Source organism: Emydura macquarii, unplaced genomic scaffold, assembly GCF_026122565.2.
Source record: "Emydura macquarii macquarii isolate MOO-44397 ecotype Brisbane River unplaced genomic scaffold, CSIRO-AGI_Emac_v2 contig_2975, whole genome shotgun sequence".
Lineage (NCBI taxonomy): Eukaryota > Metazoa > Chordata > Testudines > Chelidae > Emydura > Emydura macquarii.
In genome coordinates, this window is record NW_027133112.1 from 320,758 (window position 1) to 337,462 (window position 16,705).

The 16,705-nt window shown below is 36.0% G+C and overlaps 1 protein-coding gene across 7 annotated transcripts in view; it reads left to right on the forward strand.

The window, feature by feature from the left end:
* Positions 1-10,259, forward strand: part of PTPN3 (protein tyrosine phosphatase non-receptor type 3) — a 283,828-nt gene extending 273,569 nt beyond the window's left edge. For all 7 annotated transcript variants that reach the window (XM_067569970.1, XM_067569975.1, XM_067569974.1 and 4 more), the window contains one exon: positions 830-10,259. In XM_067569970.1, the coding sequence (XP_067426071.1) occupies positions 830-907 (78 nt within the window). In that variant the 3' untranslated portion in view covers positions 908-10,259. The remainder of the gene's footprint in view (positions 1-829) is intronic.
* The last annotated feature ends 6,446 nt before the right edge of the window (positions 10,260-16,705 follow it).

Consider the following 16,705-nt stretch of genomic DNA (forward strand, 5'->3'; position numbering starts at 1 on the left):
AAGTGTTGTAGGATTATAAATGAGCTCAAAATGTTAGGGGGTGATGAGGTAAAATAAGGGTGGCTCTCATGGTTCAGAATTCTCTCTCAAAAGTCTGTACCCCTGCCAATTTTCTGTCCTGAAAAGAGAAGGTATGTACAAAACTGAACTAAATCAATTTCAACTTGTGCAAGGGTGTTGACATAGTTCAGACGATAAAACCCTTTGTTTAAGCATTTTAAATGAAAGACATCAAGTTCATCGCTAACTTCCATTTGTTAAATTAAGAGTCTGTTTAATGCATTTCCCTTATTGTAGTTTGCATGTTTTGAGGACTCAAGTAATGTATACTAAAGGGATGGATAAAATTACTATCGTTTAAATGATCAATTAACATCAGTAGAAATTACAGCATAGATAAACTATATGAAAGAGAGTAATTAAACAAATTAGTTTCTACTTAAATAGCCATTTGGGCTAAGTAATCAGATGCATACATTTAGACTTTGCTTATGGCTAAATCTTGCCTCTTGGATGTTTGTATATTGCACAAAGTTACTGGGAGGCTCATGCTTGCATCTGAGGTCAAAATTTGCACCCTACAACATTTTGCATTTATTGGTGTGTAGATGCTGCACATATCCAGTGAGTGGGCCATAATATTTTTATTTTCTCTCTTTGTCTTTGTACCTGTCCCCTTCTCTTGCACGTATTTCGGTGCCAGAGGCAGCAGTCGCTGATGGTAGTTTACAGCATTTAGTAATAGTCAGTACTTACTATATAATAAGTAGCTTATAACTGATGTGACTGACCATTAATATTTTTACTCATTCTTTCTTATGTTATACAGAGTCAGTACAAGTTCGTGTGTGAAGCTATTCTTCGTGTTTACAAAGAAGGTTTAGTTCGACCACTGGATTCCAGTTAGTATGGCTGTGAAAGGATTAATTTCTTCTTCTGACAGACACCATTTGTCATAAAGCAAGGGTCTCATTTCTGTAAGTGACTAGAGAATTCATCAGAAGCCCATGGGAAGTCATATGAGCACATTTGAACTGTGGCACTTTAAATTTTTGTAGAAGATTACTAAATCATGTACAGTATATAGAAGACATGTAGATATGTATATGAGAGCAGCTGTGTATAGTTTCAGTATACTGAAACAAATAATCAAGGAAACCTTAATGCATAACCTGCATCTTTTGCTGCCTTATAAGCAAGTTTTCCTCTAGAAATTACTTTAACACTTGTGTTTATCATTCTAAAATACAAAAGAAAAACCAGCACTCTTAATAAAAAGAGCCCCAGTTAATGAGGTGTTGAGTGTCTTCATCATCTATGGGAGTTGAATGCTCAATACCTTGCAAGATTGGGATAAAAATATTGATCTACAAAGTAGAGTTGAGCATATCATTTGGTTCAAAAAGATTTGTCAAACATTCTACATAAACCCTAAGCATGTCCATTAAAAGCTGGGGCAATTAAAAAATTAACTCCCATCAACCTAATTGCAGATATGCCAGTTATACTAATAAACTTTGGATAAGTGAAACACAGCATACATGATATGCAAACTAATGCTGCTTTGCAGGTTTTACTGAGATCTTTCACAGTTTGTTTTTTTCTATTTTCTTGACCTTTCAACAGTTTACCTATTTCCTGAAGCCTCTTCTGCTCTGCTCCTTTATCTAATATGGTACTTCTTGTTTATACTTAGTTTCTTTGTTTTCTTGTGGTTTTTCTCTTTATAGACTGAAAACATTTAAATTGAAAGTTTAAGCCTCATCAGTCTTTGTTTCCCAGTGTATTTATTAGTTTTCACATGCAGGAGTGGATTAATGTTGCACACTGACTACTAAATGCTTTGGCTTACTATAAATGCAAGCTGGCCTAATCCAGTACCAGAACAAATTTACTACTGAACTTATTAAATGTGTTGCTGCTAACTCATGGTGTAAAACTTGTAAGGACACCGAGGTTACTAGTGTTCAGATGATAAAATACTGACTTCATTGCCATTCAGTAGAAATCTTATTCTAATCCAGTGGAATGCAGCGGTGTGTGGTGCCTGTCTTTCATGTTTCTTTCCTTTGTATAAGTGCAACTAAGTTCATATGAAGACTTCTGTGTAAAGAGAGAGAGAATTTGTGCATTGGTAAATAATTCTGCCTAAGGTACAATGGTCTCAATTTCATTTCAAAGGGGAGAATTGGACTTTCTGAACAATATAACCACAACTGTATGACATTAATTTATTCTGAATATACTTTCTGATTGTCCTAGATAATTCTGCATTTGTGAATAGTGTGTTAATTTTAAAGAAAATGTTCTATGGGAATGTATATAATTCTATTATTTAAAGGTTCGTTCTAAATAAGGAAAGTTGTCTAAAATTTATATGGGGCATATTAGCCAGATGTTTATAGGTGTTTTTTTAAATTATCTAATTTTCTCCTAATATATATATATATACACATACATTTTTAGAACTATAATTTGTATTATGAATGCCATCATTTGTATTTGACAATAGATTATTGTATAGAAACTACTACACCTGCATATGCTGCAATCTGTTCTTAGTTCCAACAAACTTTTTTCCAAAAGGTGATGGTTTGAAATCAGGTGTAGTTCATTCTAGGTCACTCACACTTCTGTTCTGCAGATTGGCCCCTTCTTGGAGATTACATCATTAGTCATAGTTGGCAGGAGAGAGGTTTTTTGGTACTTTTCTTTAGTCAAGACCTTTATGCTAGTCAAAACAAAGGGGGTTATATGGCAGCCTAGCTACTGTGTATTAGTTGGAGGGTGAGTAGTTGTTTTTTATGTTTTCAAATATGCTGTTCAAGATTTAGCTTGAATTGGTGCTTGTCATATATTGGACCAGTATCATCTGGTGGATTAGACATGGACTAGAAATCAAGAGAATGATTCTACCCAACTTCTTTGATTGTGCGAAGTCACTTAACCTCTCTGTGCCTCGGTTACCCCATATATAAAATGGGGCTGCTTGTTCTTATTACCTTTATAATTACCTTTGTAGCACTTGAAAAAGTGCTATATATGTGCAAATTATCTATTATTATTGTCATTATAATACAGGTGTTAAAAATTGTTGCTATTTCCATACTGAAAATTTGGCAAATGCAGAAGGCCAAAAGGAGCCATATCTCCCATCTAGTTCTCTGCCAGGAGGTTTCCTTTTATTATGTGTTTGATCTCCTTTGCATCCAGTCAGCACTTGCAGAAATAACACTGCTCCCCCAACCCACCCAGGTCCCTGAGAAGACATGCTGCTTACTGTTGACCTTACTGGGAATTGATAGTGTGACAAGAGGCAGAAAAGAAGTGGAGAAAAGAGCATAAGAGAACAGTATGAGAACATTTAGAGAGATCCCCTTGTGATATACATTTGATTCCTTAAAATATTTTATTATTTTTAGCCTGTTTGTGTTTCAGGGGGTTAATGTTTTGTGACAACTAATGCTTCTCTTTATTATGTCAAGCATATAATATACTTATCAAAATGCAATAACTTTCTTCCAGTACATAATTCCAATATCTTACAGCTGTGCTGTACAGCTTTGCCTTATATGTTAGTGTATGCATTTAAGATTGTAATCAGACTTGATATATATAAAGCTTTTCCTTTTTGGTCTGGTAGATCTGGAGAAAAGAGGATGTTTATTATGAATTTCTGCAATTCATACTTGGATTCTCAGAGCACATATAAGGCACTGATACCTGCTGTAGCATTTACTTGAAATAGCCATTTAAAAATATAATTTAGTAATTTCTGTAAGTAGTCTATATTTTTTACAAAGATCAAAAGAGCAAATATTAACTTGAAAACTAACCAGTACTTTGTGTCTACTTCAATTTCACAGTCTTGCTGGGTTTTGCACATGTACAATAAGCCAGCTACCTTTTTTTTTTTTTTTTTTTTTTTCCTCCAAGTGCCCAACATAGGACTTCAGGAAATGAATGCCTTCCTTCGATCTAATAATGTGTGGTGATTTTGCACTGGGTTATATAAACCTTAAAATTTGATCTTGCAGCAGAAGCATAATAAATGGAAAGGTCTTTACAACTCTGATGTTTTTGTCATAATTATATAAACTTTAGCAAGATGTGTGGGTACTTATATATGCATATAATAGTTACTTAATTGTAATCAGTGTTAAGCTCTTAGCCCCAAAATACTTACCTGCCATGATGCAGTAGACAAATAAAAGGCAATGTAAAGTCAAGGGTCCACATATGTCAACACAAGCGTGCTTACCTCATTTTTTCTTGTTAGTAGGCAGTTAATTAATTAAAATAGTATAATATGCAAAAATTTATACCTTGGAAAAAATAGACCTTGTTCGCTGGAAAAAGTACTAATATTTATTCTTCTGAAATAAGAAAGGTAAACTTTTAAATCAAGGTAGCTTTATATTTGCTACTCAAGTAAACCAAAATGCCTGTTACAGGTGTCTCCAGAATTCTGTCAAAGGAGCACCAGAAAGATCTAGATGTGATGTTTATAGCTGTAGTAAGACTGGCAGATTTGACCATATTTTGAAAATAAAAATGGTGCCATAAGCCCAAGTATGCCTTTAGTGTCTATTATGTCTGATCCAGTAAAAAATACAACCAAAACAAGAACAGGTAGTTACGATTACATGCTTGTTAAATAGTACTAGGTAGGCAGACATACCATATTGCACTTGGTGGTTGTGCTAAAATATCCCCACATATTATTTGATTTTTTTGGCAGTAACTTTGCCATTAGAGCTTTTTTACTCAATTATGTGTAATTAAAATGTACCTTGATTGTTCAGCAATGTATTTTATTGTACGTCTGATTTCTCTTACTGCACACCTAATTTTTTGCTTACTATGAAATATTCAGTCAATTCTTTTTAAAGAATAGAAGCGCTGAAACAAGAGTGAACTGTACATTTGTTTTATTCCAAATGTAATAACGTAATAATTCACCAACAAGAAAAAAGGTATTCCTAGTAGGTAGTGTCCTTGTGTGCCAAAATGAAAATGTTTAAATAAAAGAGATATTCAATAACTAAAACCCCTGCCTTAAGAATCTGCTGGGTTCAAACTTGATCGACTTAAAATAATCAAAATAGTGCAACTAAAACATTAATATGATCTTCCTCAAACTTTCTTAACAATGGCGTTATTCTCAAATGTCCTTAAAGAAAGCATTTAGAGGCAAATTTATTTTATTCGTTCACATAAAGCCTTTCTAGAAATAACGTGCACTAGGAAATGCTTATATTTCCCTACAATTATTCTAATTGTTTAAAAGCTTGTATTAATTGAAACTAAAGTTATTTCATGAAACACTTTTGTTCAAAGGGAATTGAAAGCCAAGTGAATGATTAATTCATTATTTAAAGCATAATGTTTTGATTAAATGTGTTCTCTTGCATGTAAGATCTGACATTGATAATGTTAAACCATCTCAGATGACTCTTTTCTTACAATGCATTATATTAATGGACTAAATATAATAATTTAATGTTCCGTGATTGGTTTCAACATTCAACATATTTTTTTCCAATAACGCCCTTGCACAGTGTAGGAGACTTCCACATAAGAACGGTTATACTAGGTCAGACCGATGGTCCAATTAGCCCAGAATCCTGTCTGCTGACATTGGTCAATGCCAGATGCTTTCTAAGGAATTAACAAAACTGGACAATTATTAAATGATCCATCCCCCATCACCAAGTCCCAGATTCTAGCAGTCAGAGGTTTAGGGACACCCAGAGCATGGGGTTGCATCCCTGAACATCTTAGTTAATAGGCATTGAACTTCATGAATTTATCTAATTCTTTTTTGAACCCAGTTATTCTTTTGGCTTTCACAACATCCTATGGCAGTGAGTTCTGCAGATTGACTGTGTGTCGTAGGAAGAAGTACCTTCTTATGTCCTCTGATGCTTGTGTTATGTGAAGGGTATATAACACTTCCTTATTCACATTTTCCACACCATTCATGATTTTGTAGACCCATATCATATCCCCCCTTAATTTGTCTCTGTTCTAAGATGAACGTTCCAAGTCTGTTTAATCTGTCCTCATATGGAAGTTGTTTCATATCCCTAATTATTTTTGTTGTCCTTCTCTGACCTTTCCAGCTCTAATACGTCTTTTTTGGGATGGTGCGACCAGAACTGCAAACAGTATTCAAGCTGTGGGTGTAGCATGGATTTTTATATTGGCATCATGATATTTTCCGTCTTATTATCTAGCCCTTTCCTAATGGTTTCTAACATTTTGTTAGCTTTTTTTGACTTCTGATGCACATTGAACAGATGTTTTTAGAGAACTGTCCATGATGACTCCAAGATCTCTTTCTTGAATGATAACAGCTAATTTAGAACCCTTATTTTGTATATATAGTTGGGATTATTTTCTCCAATGTGCATTATTTTGCAATTATCGTCATTGAATTTCATCTGCCATTTTCTTGCCTAGTCATCCAGTTTTGTGAGATCGCTTTAAACATCTTCACAGTCAGCTTTGGACTTAACTATCTTGAGTAATTTAGTATTGTCTGCAAACTTTGCTACCTCACTCTTTGCCCTCCTTTTACAGATCATTTACGAATATGTTGAACAGCACAGGTTCCAGTACAGATTCTTGGGGGATTCCTCTATTTGCCTCTCTCCAATATGAAAATTGACCATTTAGTCTTGTGCTTTGTTTCCTATCTTTTAACCAGTTACTGATCTATGAGAGGACCTTCCCCTAATTCCATGACTGTTTAGTTTGCTTAAGAGCCTTTGGTGTTGGACTTTGTCAAAGGCTTTCTGAAAGTCCAGTACTCTTTGGATCAGTTGGATCACCCTTGTTCACATGCTTGTTGCTTCCCTGAGAAAATTATAATAGATGGGTGAGGCATGATTTCCCATTACAAAAGCTGTTGACTCTTCCCCAACATACCATGTTCATCTGTGTGTCTGACCGTTCTGTTCTTTACTACCGTTTCAACCAATTAGCCTGATACTGAAGTTAGGCTTACTGGCCTGTAATTGCCAGGATCACTTCTGGAGCCTCTTTTAAAAATCGATGTTATATTAGCTATCCTCTAGTCATCTGGTACAAATCTGATTTAAACTATAGGTTACATAGATAGTTAATAATTCTGCAATTTCATATTTGAGTTCCTTCAGAACTCTTGGATAAATTCCATCTGGTTCTATTGAGTTATTACTGTTTAATTTATCAATTTGTTGCAAAACCTCCTCTATTGACACCTCAGATTTGTCTCCTAAAAAGAATGACTCAGGTGTGGGAATCTCCCTCACATCCTCTTCAGTCAAGAATGATGCAAAGAATTGATTTATCTTTTCTGCAATGGCCTTGTCTTTCTTAAGTGTTCCTTTTAACTCTTTCATCGTCCAATGGCCCCACTCATTTTTTGGCGGTCTTCTGCTTCTGATGTATTTTCGAAATTTACAATATAATATCCACAATCAATGGGATTTGCCATATTTCAGGGATGTGAATTTTTTGCAATAAACAAGGCTGGAGATGGTTGTGTAGTACACTGATGTGCATTTAAGTTCTTTCTTACTGGAAATACTAGTTCAAGAAGTGCAAGGCAAGAATATATTATAATTACGCTCCATCCATTTTGTATAACTGGACTTTTTGTAGCTGAGTAGCTTCTTCAATGACCTAAAAAGCACAGATTTTTTTAACTGAATAAGCTTTCCTTAAATATTGAGAACACTTTCAGCTCAAGCTGCATGTGAACTGCTCTGTACTGGGGTAAAGAAAAGGAGGAGATGGGGAGAGCAGGAATTCAGTGAATTCCAGAAAATGATGGCTATTCGTACTGCACGTTTCATTTATAATATAGTAAAGGCTCCACTATATAACTTCCCAAAGAGAACTGTACTTCAGTAACTTATAGTAACTGTATATAGTAACTGTAATTTAATGATGGCCTGCAAAAACTAATCAAGTTTGTGCCCTTTTGTGTTTCCCTAGTTTTGCTTAAGACTTTTTTTATGAGGTGCTTCAGCTGAACTGAAGGGATGAAGTTTTTAATCTTTCTTTATCCAATATATTAATTAATCATATAAGTTAAATAGGTGTTAAATAAAACAGCAAGAGTTTGGCTAAAATTCCCTTTTACTTTTCAGCTGCTCAACTTTCACTATCTTAGTTCTTGTGATGTGGTCATTTCAGTAGTTCTGCAATCATCATTGGTTCCATCTACACTACATACATTTGTTCAAATTTCTCATTGTTACTAAAACCAGTTTAGCTTTACCAATGTCAGTACCCCTTGTACAGACAAGCTAACAGCTGCCATCTTTGTTTTGAGTACTATATTGTTTATACATGTTGCAAGTAGAGTTAGATGGTGTGTAAGTCTGCTGACATTAAAACTCATAGCATTTGCTTTAGTTCCACTAGTGTCAGCAAAGTGGGAATTATTTGAAAAAGCAGGGGAGAATATTTTTCTAGGTCAGTCAAAACCTGAATTTCTAACTTAATGAATGAGCAGAACAAATCTTTTAAAAAGAAAAGTCTTAATTAAAACGTGAAAAAAGAGCACAAGTCCAATTTTTTATTTTCCTTTAAAATGTTTTTATATATGTTATTTCTGTAGGAGTGAACGAAGACATATTTTTCTAGTTAATAGAAAGCCCTGTTCATCATGTTTATTCCTGTTGAAGTTGACCTATGAAGGGTATAGTAAATTGGACTTATGCTTTGTGCTGCTTAATGGTATGTGAAAAAAGGCCTGAAAGTTGCATTTCTTCAAAAAAGGTTTGTGGTTGTTTTCTGCTTATTTTTACATTACAAATTTCTTGGAAAAATCCATGGTGGCTGAAGAACTAGTAAAGTTATGATATCATAAATGTTGAGGAGTTGAGAAGAGAAGGGATTGTTAGCCAGACATCTGCCTACCACTCAATACCAATGAACATTTTGGAGAAAGGATGTCTTTGCTAAATAGTCAATCTCCATCCTTTTAATTTAGGTAAGACACAGACCTTCTAGAAGTCTTCCCAGAAAGAACTGATTTGACATCCCTGATATTTCAAATGCTGTTTGAGGGATAAGGAAAGCAGCCCATTTTCTCAGTACTTCAAGTGAGCAAATATTCATTTAAAATTATTTGTTGATCACCTTCAAATCTTACAGGGAGAAATCAGTTTGCTTTCTATGCAAGGGGATGAAAACTGACCAAATCCCAGCTAGGAAAGAAAGTTCAAAATAAATGAATGTCAGCTTTTGGTAAGCTTAGTTTTCCTCTAGTAGGTGATAGTTTGGCAAAGTAGCAGTTGACTATCGTTATCAATTAGAGCTCAGTCTTCTGATTCAAGGCTTAATTTACTTGAATGATGGTCTGTACATTAAATTTGTTCTTTTCCTAATTTGCAATGGAAATGGAGTTACTGTCATGAGAAAGATGAGGAAGGGAGTTAGTATACACACTCAAATGTAAATATCAAATCCAGGTTTCACAAAATAAATGGCAAACATTAATGCATGTATTCCAGATCTCTGTAGTGAGCAGTAACCATAATTTATCTATCTGGTTCTGCACTTTTTTCATGTAATGTTAATAGACAGACAAGAAAAATGGAGGAGACGATCTTACCAAAGTTTTAAAATGTAATAAGTATACAAAATAATAAATGATGTGTTATTGAAAGTTGACCTTTGTTTTGTTTGACATGTCCTGTTCTCTCTGTTACTGGAATAAAATATATGAGACTTGGGGAAGTCAGGAATTTGACAAGCAACTACAAAAATTTTCATTATTTCAATGACTAAATTTATATTTTTATATATGTTCAAGTCAAGTTTTTATCTGAGATATAGACAAAGTATGTAAAATAGTACAAGTTTAATGATCCTGGCTATTTTTTGTCAATGGTTGTCTCATTGCCACTGTATAGCTTCTTTTTCTGAGATCTTCAGCTGCCAGTACATAAAAGAAATAAAAGATTTTATGTGTTTGGGGGGACTAAAGGGAGGAGGAGGGAGGGAGATAATTCTGTATTCTTAACTGTGCTTGTCTTTGAAATCATTAAAATGTAAATTGATGTTAATATTTTAAAGCTTAATTTATTGTTCAAAATGTTAGACACACTTTTTCCTGAAATGAATGTAACTTTTTAAAATTTTTATAGGAATAAAATATTGGTTAATATTTTCAGTATAATTTCCTTGGGTTATTGGAACTGTTCTGAACACAATATTATGGCCAACACTTATGTTATTGGTTAAAGGCAATTAGTGAAATAAAGCATTTTTGGTTATATTTTGTAGTCACTTTATTCAAGAAAAGAATCTTGAGGCGTACTATGAAAGCAGTTTCTTTTTTCTCTGATGAACCCCAATGAAAATTGCATATGGTTGCAGCCAGCATGCATTTGTTAGTATAACCAAAAAAAAAACAAAAAACCTAAAGCTTGTATTCTGCATATAGAAAGTCAATATATTTTAAACAGTTGAATGAAAAACTTTGATATAGATTAGAAGTAAATTAAAAATATTATGGTAAAAATTTCTGAAATAAGTCACAGAAAGTAAAACTAAAATAATATGAATATTCCATCTTCAAAATAGTTTAGGAAAGAGGATTATCTTCATTAGACTGGATGAATTTTTTAATTGGTTACAACATGTCACCTGCTAAATGCATCCTACTACATGCATTCTTTAAAAGAAAAATTCTTACTACATAGTATAAAATTCCTGAGCCAACTTACCTGTTACACGTTACTGGAAAAATATCACTGTTGTGTAAGTACAGTCTAGAGCTTGTTGAAAAGTTTCCTATAAAACAGTTTTCCATCAGCAAATGCTGATGTGACAGAGTTGAAACAAAATTATATAACAGTTAAAACAATAAAATCAAAATGAAACATTTAGGATCAACAGTGGCACTATTCATTATACTCAGTAATAGGCATTTTCAGGATCAGGGCGAAACCTTGTGTTTGTAAAGTGCTATGGGAGCCTTCAGAACAAAACATGAGTTACCATGGTCTCTGCTATGCTATAATATATCACACAATTACCATTTACTTCAAAATAACAAAACACAAAACTTTATACAACCCGGACTATAAACAAAAATATCCTTTTATTTTGAGACTTAAAATGTTGTATACTATATTAATTATCAGTTGAATTTGTTTACTACACTGAAGAGACATTCCCTTCATTTCCCATGGGAATATATATCTTCCATCATTTACCTCTTGCTTTTTAACATATAGTGTCTGATTGTAGAAAGGGCCTTCTTATGAGCTATGGATGTGCACTGTATTTGGTGGTAGAATGGGAAAGTAGTTGCTCTGCGTAGCATAGCCCTGAAGGTTTCATATATCATGGTTCTCAGTGCTCTGCTACCATGTGCTGCTGCAGCCCACATCAGCATATGCCAGTTGTTTACCATGTGCTTTTATTATGAGGCTTAATAGATCACTGTTAAGCACTGTATTTCGGGCAATAAATCTCACACTATCATAGAATAAAATAAGGAACATAATAAACTCTATATTTTCCATTTTGGTAGAAGTTAATTCAATCTGAAATGGGCCAGAAAGACCAGACTGAGGGACAATAGCTCAGCATTGCCCTGACTCAGTAGGTTTAAAAGCTTGTGGGATCCAAGATTTGGGTCTAATACAGCAACCTGGTGACTGGCCACAAAGGGGAGCGTAGCAGGCACAGTAATCTTCTGTATCTTAAAAAGTTGTTCTTATACATTCTTTAATAAAGTTAAGTTTGATTTCTATTTCTCTTGCTTTTTTTCAGTATATGACAGTATACTGAAAGGTATCAGATTAACAGCTTTGGAAACCGAAGGCCTCACTTTTTCTATATTAAATTTAATAATCAACTTCACATGGCTCTGGTACTTCCAGTTGCCTCAACATGACCTGCCAATGGGCCTCTGTTCTTTACAGAAGGGTCCAAACCTAGTGGATTCTCATCTCCATGCCTAAGCAACTATTCATCTCCCTATTGATAATGTCAACTAGGGTGCTGGATAGCAATAATTATGATGGTAATTTTGTGACACACACCTGTCCACTAGCAATAAGACTAAATATACCAACTTACACCTCATACCCCACCAAAGTGTCAGTCACTAATGCCTGGTCAACACTAGGAAATTAGGTCAGTATAATTACATCACTTAGGGGTGTGAAAAATCCACACTCCTAAGTGATGCAGTTAAATGAACCTAACCCCCAATGCAGACAGTGCTAGTTGACAGGAGAATTTTCCCATCTACCTAGCTACAGCCACTCAAGGAGGTGGAGCATCTACACTGATGGGAGAACCCCTCCTGTCAGCATAGGTAGTGTAGTCACTGAAACAGTGCAGTTGTGCCACTGCAACATTTTACCTGTAGACAAGCCCTAACAATCTTGGCTATATTTGAACCAGTGACTTTGATGTCCCTTTTTGCTCCTAAACAAATCCCTGAGCTTACGTAGTCTTTCTGAATTCTCTGTTAAAACTGCATAATGGATTGCTAACATCTGTGAAGACAAAACAGTTTATTGTCCTTTCTGCATAACTCCTGGAGTTATTAATAGTTAATGCACACACAACTGATTGACTGTAAAATGTTTGTTCAAAATTAATTTAGATGTAAATGTGTATTTGTTCCCCTTTTAGCTTTATAGATAAAAAATATGCTAAGCAGGCCAACCTGTTATTCATGGCAATCAGTCTGGATAGCTACTACGTATCTTCCCTAGGGGGCAAAGACTTGGTTCTGGGCATAACAGCTTTACATGCTGTGACAGGGTCAGACTAGATGGCTACCGGACAGTGCTAGAAGACCAATATATCAGCCCCAGGCACAGCAAGTCCCTTTTCCCCTGGTTTCTGACAGCGTCTTGCCTGCTGACACTCTGGTAGCTCATCTCACTCTCTCAACTCCAGCCACACCCTTTCTCTGGAGGGGAGGCCTTTAACAAGTCCTGGGCCAGGCCTTGATTGGTTCCAGATGTGTTAATTAACCTGCTCAGCTGCTCAGCTACCAGGGGAAAAGGGACTTGCTGAGCCTGGGGTTGATATATTGGCCTTCTAGCATTCTCCAGTAGCCATCAACTGGACCCTGTCACAATGCATAATTTAAATTTTTTTTGAAGGTACCCGTTGTACTATCCATTTTCTCAGATGCTAAATTGACAGTATAAGTTACGTTCTTTTGCACAGGGTCATCAAGATTGTATAAATTATCTGCTTCTATGTTGTTTTCAGGTTCTGAGAAAGGTTACTGTAAACACAACTGTTCTCTCTGCTCAGAATTTCTCAAATGATCTTTTTGCAGCATGACCTCTGACCTTTTATTAGAGAAGACATTTATTTCTGTTTAGTATATAGGAATTTCTATAGCACACATCACCTTATTGTCTTTTGTCAATTGCCACCTTAAATGAAGATACAAGATTTCATTCTGATCCCAAATTACTTCATCACCCTTCATTAGTTAGATTCACTATTTACACTGTTTCCAGTGCTTCAGGATAAAGAAAAGTGGCAAACACTTGCTACTTGCCCTCTTGAGATTAACATTAAATGGTTATCTCACAGTAATTTGCCCCTATGTTTCACACCCTTGGTAGCTAACTAGCTCAGACTGTGCTAGCTGAGACACCAAAGAACAGGCAAGATTCTCTAGCTATTTCTTTCAGCTAGCCAGAATTACATCCTCCTTATGAACAGCTAATCTGTATCCAGTGAGTAAACATTATAAGGCAATGTGGCTGCTTCTGTGGATAGAAAATACCTTAAGAAATAGGCAAATTTTCCAATTTAAGGTAGTTTGGGGCTGGACAGAGCCTATATGCTGATTAAACTGTTATTGAGCCAGTCTCTGCCTGGACCTTGTGTGGGGAACACAGTGATGGAAGGGAGTTAGTGTGATGATTTGGGGAATCTCTCTGTACATCTTAGGAATTCTGGTTGATGTTATGAAGTTATTAAGGAATGCCTCTGTGAATGCGGAAACTACCATTTGACAAGCCTTCTAGCACATCCCCACCAGATGAGGGACAGTGGAGAGTTGTCAAAACTTGACGACTGTGCTCTGCACCAAGTAATGAGTACACTAAGGGGGTTGCCTGAGCTGGGAAACCAACCAAGCATCTCTGTGAAGTGGAGAGAGTAGAAAATTCCCAAACAGAACAAAAAGGCTGAGGTGACAAAACAACAGGAGTTTAGAAAGGACGCTGGGAGAAGTCTTTTAGAGGAACAGAAAGTTTTTTGAGCTGGAGAAGAAAGAGATGGGCATGCTTTTGTAGTGGGGGATGGGTGAAAGGAGCCTGGTTTAGCTGCAGGACCAACCAAGGTCAAAGCAAGCTGTTCTGGAGAGGAAGAGGAACACTCCAGGGTTCAGAAGATAAGCTATGCACTGCAAGAGGAAGATCCTGGACATCCCCCTTCAGAGGACCAAAGAATGCTCCAGAATGGTGAGTAAACTGAGGCAGGGAGATGTGTGGTGGGATAATTACTTTTGTCTAGATCTGTCTTTTTTTAAGCTACTAAGTAAAGAGCAGTGGCATTTTAGAATCTTTCACAAAGTTTCTGTGTGTGTGTGCTGTGTTGCACCTATCACATGCCCCAAAGAGGTCAACTTTAAACCCAGAGCATTCACAGCTGGCATTCTGGGAGAGGGTGTGTTTAAACTACAGGGGCATCTAAGAGGTCAGCACTGGTTCTTGAGGGAAGGCAGTTGGAGCTTGGAGTTGGAGCACTCAGCAGAAGGTGATAGACAATTTGCAACCTGAGTGTGTCCCTAGAGACCCCAGGCTAAAGGCGGTGTCTGGCTGTGTTGAGACTCTGGAGACTTAAAGCACACAAGATTCAACATTGGCTCACCCACAGCAGTCTGGTGAGTGTCTAGTAGCGGGCACTCCACTAGATCTGTGACCTTCTCAAAGAGCTTCCCCCTGCTGATTAACTGGGTCCATGCTTAGCTGCAGTGAGTCAGGAGGAGGCAGGGCTATGGAAGAGAGTACTACACAGTGGAGCCTCAACCATATCACTAAGTAGGCCCTGCTTCTGAAAGGCCTGGCATGGCCTGTAGCATTAATCCATTGGTGGGTTATGATTAAACTTTTTGAGTAATTTTGCAGTTCGGACAAAACACAACATTGCATTTTCAGTGCTCTGAACAGAAGACAGGAAATAAGTCATTTAAGATTCTCTAGCAGTGGAACCAAGAGCCCTCCCCTGTGCCTTTGGATCCCCTGTCATGGTTTGAGACCATACCTCAGTTTACACTGCTGAGTCTGGTATGGATGAAGAAACGTTAGCTATGAATTATTTTGTAAACCAAGCTTCTGCACAAATTTGGAATAATACATTTTCCCTTCTATCCGTTCAAAATTAAAACTTAGCTAGACCCAAGGAAATTAAATTCAAAATTGATACCTAATTAAATAATGGCTTATACTTCTAGTACATGTGGACCCAGACTTTCAAAAATGCATGCATGAGTAAAAGTATGTGCACACTTTTGAAGATTTGGGCCATAATCATAATCCCCAAATGAGTCTATTAAAAGAATTTCATTTGACTTCATGGCTGTCCACTCATTGAGTTAATCACTATCTACAAATCTTTTTTCTTTTCTCAAAAAATTGTATCTTGTGTGGGGAGGGTTCTTCTAGGATTTTTAAAAACTTGATGACACTTCATGCTTTCCGAATACAATATTAAATATTCAACAAAATGAGTCAGAAAGAGCCTCCAAATGGGACACACGAAGCATAAATCCAGTTTGACACCTTAGATAAATGAAAACCAAAAATAACAGAGAAGCAGTATAGAATGGAGGAAAAAGTGGCAATACCAAGAATTTAAGTGACTGATTCTTTGTTGTTGTTGTTGTTGCTTGTCATGGTAATCTTAATATTGAAACAATATCTTGAGCAAGGCATTGAACAACCCAATGTATAATGTTTTCATTATCTATATTCATGGCATTTGCTTTTGCAGATTGCTGTGATACGCATATAGATTTGCTTGTTCAATTAACACTGTGAAATCATTTGTTTTATTGGCATCTATGTAAACATGTTTGAATTTTCTTATCATTATCCCAAGGTTATCTAGATGCAAGACTTTTCTAATGCTAATCAGTTCTCTGAAGTTCCCCACATTCTAGGAAGCTTAGATGGGATATGATAGCGAAAATTTAGTATCTTTTGATGCAGCAGTAATTGTGTTTTGCATATGCTGCCTAATGCACCATTCATGTCTTTCTTAATCAAACCACCATTTTTATAGTTTATCGTTTTATACCATCAATGTACTTGATGCTGTACCAGCACTCATAAGAGATAATCCCTGCTTCAAGGAGCTTTCAGTCTAGTTCAGATGGAGATAAAGTTGGCTAAGCATACACAATCTACCAGATGATGGTACAAACTCAAGTGGCACAGACATTTTGTGGCTATGCACTGATGTTCCATAGTTTTATCTTGTTTTCATATATTTTTGAGATCTGGGCTCTGGATGAGCAAGCCAATCAGTTGAAAAATATTGTTAGGTTGGACATTGGGCACTTCCAGAGAGTGTGTCTTTGAGAATGTGTCACAAACCGCCTTGAAGCTGATGGGCATGATAGCTGCCTTCCATTCAGAATAAATGAGGGAGCAGTTAATTGCCTTTGTTTTGTAATAGCTGAAACAGTAGAAGCCGCTGCCCAAAT